This window comes from Epinephelus lanceolatus, chromosome 19, assembly GCF_041903045.1.
Source record: "Epinephelus lanceolatus isolate andai-2023 chromosome 19, ASM4190304v1, whole genome shotgun sequence".
Taxonomy (NCBI): domain Eukaryota; kingdom Metazoa; phylum Chordata; class Actinopteri; order Perciformes; family Serranidae; genus Epinephelus; species Epinephelus lanceolatus.
In genome coordinates, this window is record NC_135752.1 from 1,395,529 (window position 1) to 1,411,940 (window position 16,412).

Consider the following 16,412-nt stretch of genomic DNA (forward strand, 5'->3'; position numbering starts at 1 on the left):
CCAACCACCTATCAGCTGGATCCCCTACCCACTACTCTCCTCAAAGCATGCCTGCCATCCGTGTCCCCCATGATAACTGCAATAATCAACTGGTGGTGCTGACCCAGCTGACCTTAACCACTACAGGCCAGTCTCTAAACTCCCCTTCATTTCCAAAATCCTGGAAAAGGTGGTTGCCTATAAACTTCAGTCCCATCTTGACTCAAACAACCTCCATGAACCCTTCCAATCTGGTTTCTGCCAAAAACACAGTACTGAAACAGCCCTGGTTTAAATTACCAGTGACCTCCTCTGTGCAGCTGACTTTGGACTGCTTACCATCCTTATCATCCTTTTTCTCGATCTCAGTACTGCGTTCGACACCATCTCCCACCCACTACTCCTGGAACGCATGGCTGATATGAGGATCACTTGTGTTGCCTTTTCGTGGTTTACGTCCTATTTCACTGACAGAAAACAGTTTGTCCAGATGAGGAACCACAGGTCGAGGTGTTCTGCTGCTGGGTGTCCCCCAGGGGTCAGTATTGGGTCCATTTAATTTATCATCTACCTCATTCCCCTGGGCACAATCCTCCGTCACCATGGTGTTCATTTCCATTGCTACGCAGATGACACACAGTTCTACATCTTATCTAAACCCTTCACTGCCCTTCCTCCCATTATAATTGACTATTATAATACAGTACTCTCTGGCCTTCCCACCAAACTCATTAACAGGCTTCAAATCATTCAAAACTCTGCTGTCTGGATCATCACCCTCACCCTCATTCTCATCCAACTACACTGGCTTCCTGTTCAGTACCAGATTGATTACAAAAATCTTCTGCTCCCCTTTAAAGCCCTCCACAACCTAGCCCCCACCTATCTCTCTGACCTCCTCCAGGAGTGCACCCTCTTCCACTCCCAACGCTCTTCCTCTGCTGGTCTCCTGAGCATTCCCACCTCACGCCTCAGCACCATGAGCGCCAGGGCTTTCAGCTGCACCCACTCCTGACTGCCACACATTCAACAGTCCGACAGCATAACATCACATCTCAAAACCCACCTGTTCAAAATGGCTTATGAACTTTAACACTGACAACAATATTCACCTTCATTATGTGCTCTACAACTTTCACATGATGTCATTAAATTTTTTTCATTTCTTGTGTGATATTTTTCTCAACATCATGTGCAATATTACTTTTTAATATCATGATCACTTATCAATGTAGTGCAATATCATTTTCTCATCCTCTCTTCCGTCTCAGTTTTCGTCCCATATAGTCCATCCATTCCTTTGGTGTGATGCATGATGAGATATATTACTTAGTTGGTGACCGCTGCTTGTACAGTACTGTTCACAGTGCACTGTGGGATACTTTCAGTCCACTATATAGGGTATAATAATTCCCACTTTACATTCAGAAAGCACTTCAAAATGGCTCTATATCGTGGACTATATAGTTCACAATATAGTGAGTAATTTCAGACACAGCCCTTGTGAGAGTGCAGTCCTACTAGTGATCTATTGTACTGAGCATACCAACCAAAAGGGAATGCCTTCATGGCAACAGTATACTTTCTGTTTACATACCCTAAAGCCCCCAAGTTGTAGCAACCGCTATTCTAAAATTTCTCAGATTATTCCCCAAGTATGACAAAGAGCAATTGTGATATAATAATAGGAGTGACAGAAATTCATATCAAATAAAATGAAGGGAACTGAAGCACCTGTATTTAGACTTGGGTACTGATTCAAAAAGGTAACAGTTGGCTGATAACATGTTTGTAATTTGAATGGACACCAGCTAAGCAGTTGTACAGTATATCTCTGTGTGTGTACTTGTGCATGCTACATAGTGAGGACACATGTTTTTTAGCAACAGGGTTAGGGCATTTTTGCAAAGTGCGGACATTTTTGCTGATCCTCACTTCTTCAGAGGCCTGTTTGAGGGTTAAGACTTAGTTGTAGGGTTTGGGTTACAGTTAGGTTTAGATTAGGTTTAGGGTCAGGGTTGGGGTTAGGCATTTAGTTGTGACGGTTAAGGTTAGGGTTAGGGTCTAGGGAATGCATCCTGTAAATAAGGGTCCTCACAAAGATAGAAGTATGTGTGTGTGTGTCTTTTGGATGTACCTGCAAAGCCCACCAGGCACTCACACTCATAGTGGTCCTTCTCATTGATGCAAGTGGCGTTGTTCTCACAGGGTCGTGACGCACACTCATTAATGTCGATTTCACAGTTATAACCCTGAAAACCAGGCACACAGAAGCAGTGGAACTCTGCAACTCCATCTATACAGATAGCTCCATTCTGACAGGGTTTCGATAAGCACTCATTCACGTCTTCCTCACAGGTCTTCCCCTCGAACCCTGGTGCACAGCTGCATTCAAAGCCCTCTGGTCGTAAAACACAAGTCCCATTGTTCCTGCAGGGTTCATCAATGCAGTCAGTCACATGTGTCCTGCAGTCCCAACCTCCATACCCAGCAGGACATCTGCAGAAGTATCCGTTTTGCTGGTCAACACACAAAGAGCGAGGTTCGGAGCATGGGTTGCTCAGACACTCGTCTACCTCCTCTGTGCAGTTATCACCTGTTAGTCCATCTGGGCAGATGCAGTGGTACTCTGTGCTGCCAGGGGTGCTGGTGCAGTCATCACATGGAGCAAAGGAGCAGGCATCATAGAGTTTGTCACAGTTTTTTCCCATGTATCGAATCCCCTCCCTGGCACAGATACATGCATAATCATCCATGGTGTCCACACAGGTAGCTTCATTCTGGCAGGGTGCAGACAAACATTTGTCTGAAGTGGCTGTGCAGAGGATTCCTGAAAAACAAAGGAAACATTATGCTGAAGATTATTTAATGCAGGCCTATCTACCACAGACCAGTGTTTCACAGCTATAGGGACAGGACTCCTAGATGTGTCCCAAGGAAAAATAGAGGAAGTTTTCATTTTTACTGCAGTCCACAATTTCTGCGTAGGACTCAAAATTGAGTTTCACAGAAAACAATGCATGCATGTACTCTGTCATGACCGGTCATAATTCCATCTTATTTATCTATCATCTTCTACAGCTGTATCAGAACTGAATTTCCTGTCACACAACTCCTAATGTAATGTTAACATGTCCAATAAAAATGTACCTAGTGAACTACAGTAAGGCTTTCTGTTGTAATTTGAAATCCCCCCTGTGTCAGAGACACAGGAGAGGAGGGGAGTGAAAGCTGCAGCGGCACCTGTAGCTTACACAGACAAACTCGCTCTGCTCGGTCACAAAGCTTTTTCGGTAAATGTGCACGGTCAAAGTCAAGTGTGTTGTTTTTTTTTTTTAAATAAACTTCATGGAGATGTTAGTCAATAGCAGATTTGACATGAGACATAACATGAACATGAAATAAGATAATGCCAGGGGATCACAGAATGTAGATAAAAATGATACATTAGCTGCCTTGGAGAAATGTGGAGAAAGGTAACTCAGTGGTTTTGATGGCTTTTCTGTTTTTAGAATGTTGGATTGTTATAATGTATTGTTTGAACTCCTTTTCAAAAATTAAAAATTTGGATTTATGAATATGGTATTTTGCAAGTAACAAAATTAAATTGATGATGTAATATTGATCTGTTTTGTTAGGAGTATAAGAGAAGAAACCTTCCACAAATCTTCTAGTTGTAGAACCAGAAGGACTGAACAACTACTGCCCACTGACTCCATATATGGTGCATGGAAAACTTCTGGTCTCACCCAAGGCATTTTCACTTCACTGAGGTAAGCCTACTATTTGTTTTTAAAGTTAAGTATATTAATCATTTTTTCTCCTTAACAATTCTGCCAGAAATGGGGTGAATTTGGTTTGAATTCAATCACTCTGATTATACATACAGGGTTCCCACATGATATATTTCCTGGAAAAGTTATGAAATAATAAAAATTGAGAGAATGTTTTGAATATACACTGTTTTTGACTGCTTCTCTTCTCATCTTCTCTTCCTCTCCTACCCTCATCTCCTTCTCTTCTCTTCCTCTCCTCATCCACAGACATCTGTACTGACCAGAAGTGGGGAAGCAGTAATATGCCAAACGTGGAAGTGATTGAAAGTGATTGTGCAAGTAGCCTATTTACACAATTGTTGATGTGCAACTGTTAAATACTTTTAAAAACAAAGAAACGGTGCGACTGTTAAGCTTTTATTTTATTACATTTATATATATTCTTATCTATAGTTTAGTTTAGTTTTAATATAAAACTAAAAGTACTTCTGTTAAGCGCCTTAAGCACCTTTGGCTGGCATTTTTCATGTTCACTGTTCTATGCCTGAACTTGAGATTGAAAAGATGGTGAAAATAAATATTTTTTTAAAAAAGTAATTCGTTTTCCACTCAGTCATTTTAGAAAATAAGTGATTTAGTTGACTTGACATATAATGCTATTGAAAGTATTGATCAAACTTAAGATTGTTAATGAGGTCAACTTTTACAGAAAAAGTTACCTTGCTGCCTTGAAATTTTATGTTGATTCAACTAAGGGGCTATGTTGGAATAACTTATATTTCCTTGTTTCTGAAACAAATGTAGAAATACATGTTTGTTGGTTAGACTTGTAATGTAATGTCACCTCAACTAAGCAATAAGTTCATACAACTTAAATTTCCTTGTTAGTAATACTAAAAATGTTATTGACTAAACTTAAAATATCAAGTTGATCAAACTGTTTGTCACTTTCAGAATAGTCCCTTTAACTTAATATTGTAAGTAATAGGAACTTGCTTGGAAGTGTAAAGAACTAGGTATCTTTAGCTCACTTAATTCAAGATTTTAAGGCAGCAAGGTAACTTGTGTTTTTTTTTGTTGAGCCAACAAATTAATTTTTACAGTGTGGGAGGATGGTGGGCAGGGCCTGCTTATTAATTATTTTTTTAATTACAATATGTGTTTCCTTTAGCAGCAACACATAAGTAGATGACCTGAAATGACTAAGTGTAACTAAAGTAGGTCAGCTGTTACACTTATTCATTCTGACATTCCCTTTAATCTGCTCTCACTTCATTTGTAGAAGAGTCCTGGCACTGATGTTTAGATGCAGAAGGGTTAAGTCCTTACATATGCTCTATAGCTAAACTATCAAACATATGTCTCAGTGTCTGCTTTGTTTTAAGTATAAATCTTTTGACTTTCCAAAGCAGTTGTCAACGATTGCAAAAAACCCTCTGAACTAAAAAACTGCAACAGCTACTCTTTGCTGTTTGATTAGGATGTATATGCTGATACTGAAAACATATTCAAACAAAGAAAGAGTCATTGGAGCTTTCAGATCTTCAGGAGTGGTGAGGACCAACGATGTTCTATAGGTCAGGAGTGTTGAGAACCAATGAATGTATGTAGGTCGGGAATGGTGAGGACCAACGATGTTAGAGCTGAGGAGCAGTGATGTTGGCTGGATGCTGGCAGGTGGAAGAGCACTGTTGACAGCAGGGAGCTGACAGGTGGAGGAGCAGTGATGTTGGCTTGGTGCTGGAAGGTGGAGGAACACTGTTGTACGCTTGGTTCTGGTAGGTGGGAGAACATCGTTGTTGGCTGGGCGCTGGTAGGTGGAAGAACAGTGATGTTGGCTGGGTGGTGGATGCTGGCTGGATGCTGGCAGGTGGAGGAAAAGTGAGGTTATTTTGGTTATGGTAGGTGGAGAAGTGACTGGGTGCTGGAGTACTTGTGGGAGCAATGGTTAATCCAAATGTCTCCGTTGCAACAACCAGTGGGGTTGGTAGCACTTTTGAACTGTGTGGGGGTTTCTAGATGTTGACGCTTGGCTACTGTTGTTCCTTTCTACCTTTTTGGATTGGCTCTTGCTTCCAAGATGGCCATCTTGTAGATCCTGCTAGGATCTACATGCATCATCGTGCAGGAGATTCACTTGTTCACAGTGGCAGTATTGCACCAGAACCAAGAGTGCGGTTTCTTGATAATGAACAGAGACAATTTGTTTTTTTCTGTCATTTCGTTTTGTTTTTTTTTGCCTCAATTCTCAACCGTAGCCGTATGAATCTTTTAATGATTTTTTCTTTTACTCCACAGCATGATGGAAGCCTGCTGGAAAGTGCCTGAGCTTCTTGCTCCAAGACACCCACTGCGTCTGGGAGCTCCATGAAGAAGGAACCGGTCCTGGTCCTAAACAGTTCTTTGATTTTGTGGATGAAATCATAGGCCTCTTGGGAGGGATGACAAAGAGCACCTGCCTTAAACTCTTTAAGGTCCACCAGGACTGTCATCATTGTGCTCTGTTGCAATTTTGCATTTTTCACGGATGCTGGCAAACTTGATGACTTTGTGGATGATGTAGCCTGCGAGATGGAAGAGAATGCATTTCTCCGTTTTTGTGAGGTCAGGTGCTGTTCTGTACACTGCCATCAGCTGTTCCACCCTGACGGAGTGACATTTTGCTCCACTGTGTCCAGGAAGTCTGCCAAAAAGGTATTGTCATCTTCCTGGTAGCTCCCTGACCTGATGGTTGTGAGGAACTGCCCCACAGATATGATTCGCAGTGCATGGTGGAATTCCACTGGAGTTGGGACAGGACTTTGAGATCTCACACAGCTGTTTTCAAGGCAGTCTTGTGTGAACGTAGATGTCAACACAAACCTTTTCACCAGATGCGGGACATCAGACATGAAATGGAGCTGCCTGTCTGGTGTTGCTGGATGTGGCACTGATGTTGTCTTGTGGTCGACACCAAAGGATTTCCACATGGCCCGGTTAGGGCTACCCATGTCAGTGGTGACATTAAACACATGTAGCCCGATGGATGCTGCCTTCTTTATAATTTCAATAATTATTGGCCTGTACTCTGCTCCATCTGTCGAATTACTACTGTAATGATATGCCACTACTTGCTTCCTACCTTGTTGTGTTTCCAGCCAACATAAACACACAAGCATGTGTGGCTACTCCTGTGTGACCTGGTAACGTCACATCACCATACAGTTTGCCTGTAAGCATGTGGAGCTCCACACTGGGTGTAACTGCCATTTCATCCAGGGTCAACACACACTCCCTTTCAAGCTCGGTTAGTCCATCTACCTTCAGTTTTAGAAAATCAAAGACCTCTGTTAACACACCAGGCTCAAATTTAACACACTGCATCCTTCTTTGCAGTGTTTGGGTTCTTATTCCTGGTAGGGGAATCTGCAATTCCTGCAAGGTTTTGTAACATGTTGGACCAGCAGCAAAGCAGATTTTTAAGGCCTTTTTAATGGTCTCATTGCTCAATTTCATCCCTTTTGTGGTTAGTTTTCCTAATGCCTTCATTTGGTCTTTTGAAAAAGTTATTGTTATTATTATTGTTATTATTTTTTTGTCCCTAATTTCCATTGCCATCTTGAGAGCTGCATTTTCCTTCCTTAATTTTTGTGCCTTCTTAATCAGTGCTGCCGTTGCTTTTTTGGTGATATTTTCTTATTTCTTTAATTTTTTCCAATGGGTCCAACTGACTGGCTGCTGGCTTACTGGTAAGCTGACTGGTTACTGGCTCATTGGTAAGCTGACTGGTTGTTGGCTCACTGGGTAGTGTCAGCTCTCCCTCTGTAGTATGCATGCCAGGCCAATAGGTGGCAGTGTACATTTGCAAAGCATGACGCCATGCACCTGCGCTGAAGCGCCTTCCTCTACAACGCAGTGATTACAAACCAAAACAAAGAAGACACAATGGCGAAAGCATGCACAGATAACTTTGTCTGGATGGACGACGAGGTGCAGTTGCTACAGTAACAGATCTACATTTGACTTCAAATCAACAGGGTGAGCAGCACAAACAGAGCTCGGCATTGTTGTTGTGACGGTTGGCATGCCTAGTGACTGGAACGGAACCGTAATGCGCATGTGCGAAAAGTCTCCGTTTTCAGAGGAACTGCATATTGCAAGTTTACATGACAACAGAGACACTGCCATTTCCAAAAAGTTGCACTCTGGAACCCGTTTTTGAATAGTTGCCTTTTCAGGCACCCAAAACGCCACTGTCGTGTAAACGATTGGCCAAAACGCAACTAAAGTTTACCATTTTCAGTTGAAATCATTGTCGTATAAACGGGGCCTCAGTGATCACAGGACTACAGATGCAGCACTCCAGCGCTCTCATCCTGATCAGCGGGGACTTCAATCATGCCTCTCTGTCTCCTGTCCTGACCAACTTCACACAATATGTGGACTGTGCAACAAGAGGGAATAAAATCCTGGATCTTTTGTATGTCAACGTGAAGAAAGGATATAATTCTTCTTCTCTTCCTCCACTTGGAGACTCAGACCACAACCTGATACTCCTTGACACCACCTACAGGCCGATGGTGGAACAGCAGGCGGCTAGCACAAGAACTGTAAAGGTCTGGTCTGATGACATAGAGGAGGCACTGCAGGAGTGTTTTAATGTCACAGACTGGGGACTTTTTATAGAAGACTTCGGCGATGACATGGAGGGTCTCTCTCGTTGCATTACAGACTACATACAATTCTGTGAGGACAACATTGTCCCAACAAAAAAGGTTTGCTGTTTTTCAAACAACAAGCCACGGATCAATAAAGACATTAAAGGCTTTTTGTCAAAAGAGCATGAGGAACTCAAGGCTGTTCAGAAGGAGCTGAAGAGGAGACTGAGGGAGGCCAAAAACAGCTATAAGGAGAAGATTGAGGCCAAGATGGGACAGAATAATACAAAAGAGGTGTGGAATGAGATGAGGACGATGACAGGCTGTGGGAAAGCCACACCTGGAGTCAAAGGTGGCCCAGAATTTGCAACAGAGCTAAACATATTCTTCAATAGCTTTGAGACAACAAACCCCCTTGTGAGCTCTGTCTGTGGATCTGGGGCCCCACCCACCATCACTGTATCCATTCACAGCTCTGCTGTAGACTCTGCTCCCCCCCAGCAGCGACCTGTCTCCCTCCTCCTCCCCCCTGCTCATCGGCAGCTTCAGCTGACAGCTCCCCCTCACCCCACAGGCCCCCCTCACCCCACCCCCTATAGTTGGATGCATTAGCAGTGATGACGAGGAGTACAGAGGACTGATTGAGAGCTTTGTCGCGTGGAGCAACCGAAACCACCTTCAACTCAACATCAGCAAGACTAAGGAGGTGGTGGTGGACTACCGGAGGAACTGGAGGCAACCTGCCCCAGTCACCATCCAGGGCGAGGAGGTGGAGATGGTGGACTCATACAAGTACCTTGGGGTCCACATCAACAATAAACTCGACTGGACTCGTGTAGTGTAATTAGGTTCATTTTGTGTACTCAAAATACATTAAGTGTAGAAAGTTTCTTTTTACCAGACAATGAGTTTTTAAGGAGATGTAGTTTACCTTAACATGTTTCGACTGTCACTTCAGTCTTCTTCAGAAGCGTCATCTGACATGTGTCATGACGTGTCTTTATTAGCTGGTAGTAGATAGTAGTAGTAGATCTGATATGGCTGGTTTTTATTTTTTTTAGGAACCTAAAATCAGCCATATCAGATCACTGCAAAAGAAATAATCATGTCATGGACTGGGACAACGCAAAAGTCATCGGATCGGAAAGCAGCAAGTTCAAACGTTGGATCAGGGAGGCCATAGAGATCAGGAGGCGGGCCAGGGACACCATCAACCGGGATGAGGGGGCTTTCATGCTGTCACACACCTGGGACTCTCTCCTCCAAAGAACGCCGGGCGGCGGGGGGCGTGACCAGCCTGGCAATCCGATTTGCCAGGCTGGTCACGCCTCCGGGATACTACCAGCTGATAAAGACACATCATGACGCACGTCAGATGACGCTTCTTAAGAAGACTGAAGTGACAGTCGAAACATGTCAAGGTAAACTACATCTCCTTAAAAACTCATTGTCTGGTAAAAAGAAACTTTCTACACTTAATTGGACTGGACTCATAACACAGATGCTCTTTAAAGGAAAGGACAGAGATCGTTTGGTGTCTATAGTGGGCTCCTCAAGACCTTCTACCAGTCTATGGTTGCCAGTGCACTCTTCTTTGCTGTAGTGTGCTGGTGGGGTGGAGTTAACACTGGTGAGGTCAACAGGCTCAACAAGCTTGTGAGGAAAGCCCACTCTGTGGTGGGACTGGACCTGGAGAGTCTGGAGACAGTGGCTGAGAGGAGGGTGAAGGACAAAATCTATGCAGTGCTGGACAATCCTTCTCACCCCCTGCACAATGAGCTGTGGCTGATGGGCAGCTCATTCAGCCAGCGGATCATCCCACCCAGGTGCAGGACTGAATGATTCAGACGCTCCTTTGTGGCCAACGCCATCAGACTCAGAAACAGCAGTTTGACATAAGCTATATCCAGCTCTGAACTGACTTATTTTGCATCTGATCAACATGACACTTGACACTCTATCTACCAATTGACACTTTATTTTATTCAATACTTTGTCTGCCATTTTTAGTCACTTTATTCATCTTGATGCAACAATTTTATTTTCATTTGATCTTTTATCGATCATTATTTTTAATTTTTAATTTTTCTCTTATCTTATTCTATTTAATGTCTTTTTGTTTTGTGCTGTTGTGATACTTAAATTTCCCCTCTGGGGATCAATAAAGTAAGATAAGAGATAAGATACACCTTTATTGATCCCACAATTGAGAAATAATGAGCAGTGGATAAAAAGTGAGCAATGGATTAAAGTGAATATATTTAGTGCAAAGTGAATATTGTATGTGCAAATAAACAACAACAAGGGGGACAGCAATGCTTATAGTGGTGTCCATAAAGTGTCCATAGTGTCCCTAAAGTGTCCATGGTGCAGTTTACTGTGAGCAGTGCTGGTTATGTAGTCTGACAGCAGCAGGCAGGAAGGACCTGCGATAGCATTCCTTCACACACTTTGGGTGAATCAGTCTATTGCTGAAGGAGCTCTCCAGAGCTTTTATCTCCTCCTGCAGAGGATGGAAGTCATTAGTCCTCAGAGATGATAGCTTGGCTGTCATCCTCCTTTCTCCCACCACCTGCACAGAGTCCAGAGAGCATCCCAGGACAGAGCTGGCCTTCTTGATCAGCTTGTCCAGTCTCTTCCTATCTGCAGCCGAGACGCTGCTGCCCCAGCAGACCACTCCGTAAAAGATGGCTGATGCCACCACAGTGTCAAAGAAGGTCTTCAGGAGCGCCCCCTGCACTCCAAAAGACCTGAGCCACCTCAGCAGGTAGAGTCTGCTTTGGCCTTTCCTGTACAGTGCTGTTATGTGATCAGTCCAGTCCAGTTTATTGTTAAGATGAACAAGCCTCAATGTCCTTTCCCTGGATGTTCACCGGTGTTGGGAGGAGGAGTCTGCGCCTGTGGGAATCCACCACCAGCTCTTTGGTTTTCCCCATGTTGATCTGAAGGTGGTGCCTCAGACACCAGTCCACAAAGTCCTGGTTCAGTTCTCCGTACTCCCTGTCGCCCCCATCTGTGATGAGGCCGACTATGGCAGAGTTGTTGGAGAACTTCTGCAGATGACAGGTGGGGGTGTTGTATGGAAAGTCTGCAGTGTAGAGGGTGAAGAGGAACGGTGCCAGCACCGTCCCCTGTGGGGCCCCCGTACTGCAGACAACCAAGTCCGATACACAATCCTGGGTCCTGACATACTGTGGCCGGTCCGTGAGGTAGTCCAGGATCCAGGATGTGAGGTGATTAGCCACCCCTACGTGCTCCAGTTTGTCCCTCAGAAGTGCAGGCTGTATGGTGTTGAAAGCGCTGGAGAAGTCAAAGAACATGATTCTCACAGAGCTTCTGGGCTTCTCCAGGTGGGAAAGAGCTCTATGCAGGAGGAAGAAGACGGTGCTGTCCACCCCAATGCCAGGGTGGTAGGCAAACTGCAGCGGGTCCATTGAAGGGCCTACTGCTGGGCGGAGACGAGATAGGACCAGGCGCTCCAGAGTCTTCATGAGGTGTGATGTTAATGCCACTGGTCTGAAGCTGCTGAAGTCCTTGGGGTGCGGAGTCTTGGGCACAGGTACCACGCAGGATGTCTTCCACAGCTATAGTATTCTTCCCAGCCTCAGGCTCAGGTGGTTTCAAGTCAGTTGGTCTGCGCAGGACTTTAGGAGCCTGGAGCTGATGCCGTCTGGACCTGCAGCCTTCCTCATCTTTATCCTCCTCAGCTGATCTCTCACCTGACAGGTAGTGAAGGACAAGCTGGAGCAGGGGGGGCTTTGTGCTGGGGGGTGGAGGTGATGAGGTGGGGGGAGGGGTGGGGGGTGGTGCGATGTCCGGGGGAGCGGGGGTGAGGGGGTTGTCGAAGCAGTGTGCCAGGAGTGTAGGTGGGGGGGAAGGTGAAGGTGAGGATGAGGGGGGTTGCAGCCGTGATGTCTGGGCCAGGGGAGGGGCAGACTGATCAAATCTATTGAAGAACAGATTCAGATCATTCACCAACTTCTGGTCGCCTCTGGCCTGGGAGTCTGGCTGTTTGTGTCCTGAGATGGTCTTCAGACCTCTCCAGACTCCGGTGACGTCGCTCTGCTGCAGCTGTTCCTCCATCTTCTTTTTATATCCTTCCTTTCCCAGAGTGATGTTTCTCCGTAGCTCCTTCTGCATGGCCTTCAGCTCCTCCTTGGTTCCAGAGTTAAAAGCTCTCCACTTCTCCTTCAGGAGAGCTTTTATATCTGGAGTAATCCAGGGTTTGGTGTTGGAGAAGCAGCGTACAGTCCTGGTGGGTACGGTGCTTTCCACACAGAAGTTAATATAATCCGTAATGCATGGTGTCAGTCTGTCAGTGTCCTCCTCATGGGAATCACTGAGTACCTCCCACACAGTGGCCTCGAAGCAGTCCCTCAGGGCCTCCTCGGCCTCATCAGACCACCTCTTCACAGTGCGGGTGGTTGCTGGTTCCCTCTGCACCAGAGGTCTGTAGACAGGCAGAAGATCAACCAGGTTGTGATAAGTTTTTCCCAGGGGAGGCAGGGGGGATGAGTGGTATGCCTCCTTGGTGTTGGCATGAAATAAATCCAGTGTTTTATTGTCTCTGGTGTGGCAGGAAACATGCTGGGTGAACGTCCCTGCACATGATCATATCCATAGAAAAATGGGAGAAACACCGCTATGAAGAGAGCGGTCTTCGTCTCCATACCAAAGCAAAACATAAGTGCTAGCTAGTTAAACTGAAAAAAGTCAAAGTAAGAAAGTTTAAAAGAAAAAAAATTAGAGAAAAGCTCGGCGGTGAGCAGGAGCTGCTGTAACAGGCGTCCGCACTGGGCACCATCTTGCCATAAAAATAATAAGTATAAAGTATATCTTATAAGGGAACAGTTAACTCTTAATGGACAAATATGCACTCACTATATATCAAAAAGATAACCAAGACCATGAGACAACTTTTTACAAATTCATCACTTCAGTAACTGATACCAGTCGTCACATTTTGTTAAACATGTACAACTAATGAACTTCCATACCTTAAGCTGGGGAACAAAGATCACACCACATATCTCAAGGAAATTTCCCATTCAAGCCTATAAAGGTATGTCTAACCCTTTCTCCTCTGTCTTTTTTTCCCCTCTCTTTCAATGCAAGAACAGAGGGATTAAGGAGAGCCTAGAGACTCCCTGCAATGCCACAGCGCCCTCATCCTGAGTCTCAGCTCCCTGAGTTTTGCAAGCCTTTCTCTCCTCCCTGTTTTTAATAAATCAGTCTAAGCTTCCCAGTGATGTGGTCTTTGTTTGTGGAAAAAGTGCAAACACAGGCGTTTTGAATGTGATTACCTCACATATTTTGTTGTTGTTGTATTTTTTATTTACAGTGAGATTGCTCCTGCTGAGCTGAGCCAACCATTTTTTTCTCCTCTCTGTATCAGTGGGGAAACCATACATGCGTATGCCTCTCTCTGAGCGGCTGGAGCATCCCCACGCAGCACAGTAAACCATGGTGGCGACTTGTGAGAGGACAATATGAAAGAAAGGGCACAAACAAACTGCTTTATATGCTATTCATGTTTAGGAGTGTATAAGAGATTTATTTAATGCATTCATGGCCATAAATAATGCACAGTAAAAAGACAAACGTCACATATATATGTTTATTTGTATAAGCTACTGCTGCTGGTATCCCATTGACCCATAGCGGACAGTCATTGATAGTCACCTCTTGGTCGTCTTCTGTCCTATCTCAAAGTCATAGAGATTACAGTAGTCATTGAATAATTCCAATTATTACATAATCAATAATATAGGGATGTGATTGCTCTTGGCTACCATACAAGACTAAGGACATCATTTTTTAAAAATCATTCAAAGCAATAAATAACAGCAACACACTCTTTAACCAAGGTAACGTTAGCCTAAAATATGTCACATAACTAGCTGTTGACACTAATCCTTAAATACTGGCGAAATTTACTTTTTAAAAGACATAATGCTGTAAGTACACATGTTGTACTACATAAATATTGTGAATCAATGCATTTAATGACCAATAATTGCCAAAAAATCATAGTTTTGTCTCTCTGACTAGGGTATTTAAATTGCCCGCCAATTGACTTCCGGAAACTATCTGAAGTCTACATGAGTCTTGTGACGCACAAGCATTTTGGATTTCCATTGTCGCGACTCTGTTACATTCTACGGCACTGACATCAACGTCTAGGGTTGCGGTCCGTGACGTCACAGAAGGCTATCTGTAACAATCTCACCCAAAGCACACCCTCAACCAACCTTACTAGCCAGTGTCAGCTCCCCTTTTCCTCTCTAGACGTCAAGTTAATTCGCAGTTTTACCACGCATTGCATCCATAAAATAATAATAATGTAATAAAAAATAAAAATAATAAAAAACTGCCTTAAAATAAAAATTTCCTTCTCTACCCACAACTACCTATTGGGAACCAGCTTTCCATTAATCTAGCCACTAGATTAGGCAGTTGCAAACCCCTACATACATTCTCATGTTAACCAACACTTGCAAAATGTTTCTGCTCTTACGGCAAACGCTCACCACTGACTTCCGACCTTCTTAGCCCTGCATCCATTCTCTTCAGGCTACTCATCCCCCTAGTCAACCCCTCTGTAGCATTCATGGTCCATGCTGCTGAATTTGTCCCAATGCATCTATGACACTCCACTTCTTCCCAGTTTTTCTAACGCGACTTCATATTTTCTACTCTCTTGTTCTCACTCCCGAGAAGTAATTCAACACAGCCTCTGACCCTGCTCTTGTCCCAGTTTTTCTAACCTAGGCTGACCAAACGTCCTCTTTTGCCCGGACATGTCCACTTTTCACGTCCCGTCCGGGGCGTCCGGGGGGTTTTTATAAACTGATGATAATGTCCGGTTTTCCGTGTGTGTGTGTGTGTGTGTGTGTGTGTGTTAGAGTGCGGCACGGGCAGCATATTTCTGTCCGAACCCGAACCGAGCCCGACATTATTTAATGACCAAAGCACTGAGTTTGTGTCACACAGTGGTTACAGGCTATTTAACAGGCCGGGCGTGCGCCGTGGGTGCTCAGCTGCGGAGAGGGAGACCTCAATGTTTGAGGCAGGAGCGGGAGGCGGGAGGTCCGACGCTTCTAGCGAGAGGAGAGGGAGAAATAAAACAAAATAAGATAAAATAGGAAAAACCTGTCTCCCTCTTTTATTTTATTTTCAGCGTTTAATCAAGGCGGAGGCGGGCGGCTGGAGGTCCGAGACTTCCAGCGAGGGGAGAGGTAGAAACAAACAGCCAATGTGTGTCTGTGTGTGTTATGTTCAGGTGTTGTCACGTAAATAACAGTGCCCAAGCAATAAACAGGATTTTATTTATCTTTACACTATATTTTCACTGAAAGCTGACCGAATCCGACACGAGCCCAAATACAATTTATAGCTACTTTTCTGACCAAACCCGGCCGACCTGTCAGGTACCGCTGGGCTCGGATCGCCACACTCTAGTGTGTGTATGTGTCCCCTATTGGGGCCTATCTGAATTTCTGTCTTTGAGAGATATTATTTTGTAATATAACTGAATTTTCTATCCATACATATAAATTTTAAATATATTAAAATTATAAGGCATCTTTGAGTAAACTGCGAGTATCATTTAAGTAGGCTATGTCGTGGCTGGCCGAGTGTCCTCTTTTTTGGAAATCAAAATATGGTCACCCTATTCTAACCCAACTTCATACATCCGACCCTCTCTCTCATTCTCACTCCAGAGAAGTAAACAATGCAGCCTCAACTGCTGGTCACTCATTGCTGCGCTCCAAATCCGCCTCAACGCATCTATGACCCCCCACTTCATCCCAGTTTTTCTAATGCAACTTCATACTTCTGACTCTCTCTCGTTCTCACTCCCAAGAAGTAAATCAATGCAGCCACTGGTAACTTCCTGCAGTGCTCTGAATCCAATCCAATGCATCCAAGATCCTCCATTTTGTCCCAGTTTTCTAACGCAACTTTATACTTCTGACTCACCCTCGTTCTCACTCCCGAGAAGTAAATCAACGCAGCC

At 44.3% G+C, this 16,412-nt stretch overlaps 1 protein-coding gene across 1 annotated transcript in view; it reads right to left on the minus strand.

The window, feature by feature from the left end:
- crb2a (crumbs cell polarity complex component 2a) overlaps nt 1-16,412 on the minus strand; it is a 147,440-nt gene that overhangs the window by 88,146 nt on the left and 42,882 nt on the right. Inside the window, exon 2 of the mRNA XM_078162380.1 lies at nt 2,117-2,809. Within this exon, the coding sequence (XP_078018506.1) occupies nt 2,117-2,809 (693 nt within the window). The remainder of the gene's footprint in view (nt 1-2,116; nt 2,810-16,412) is intronic.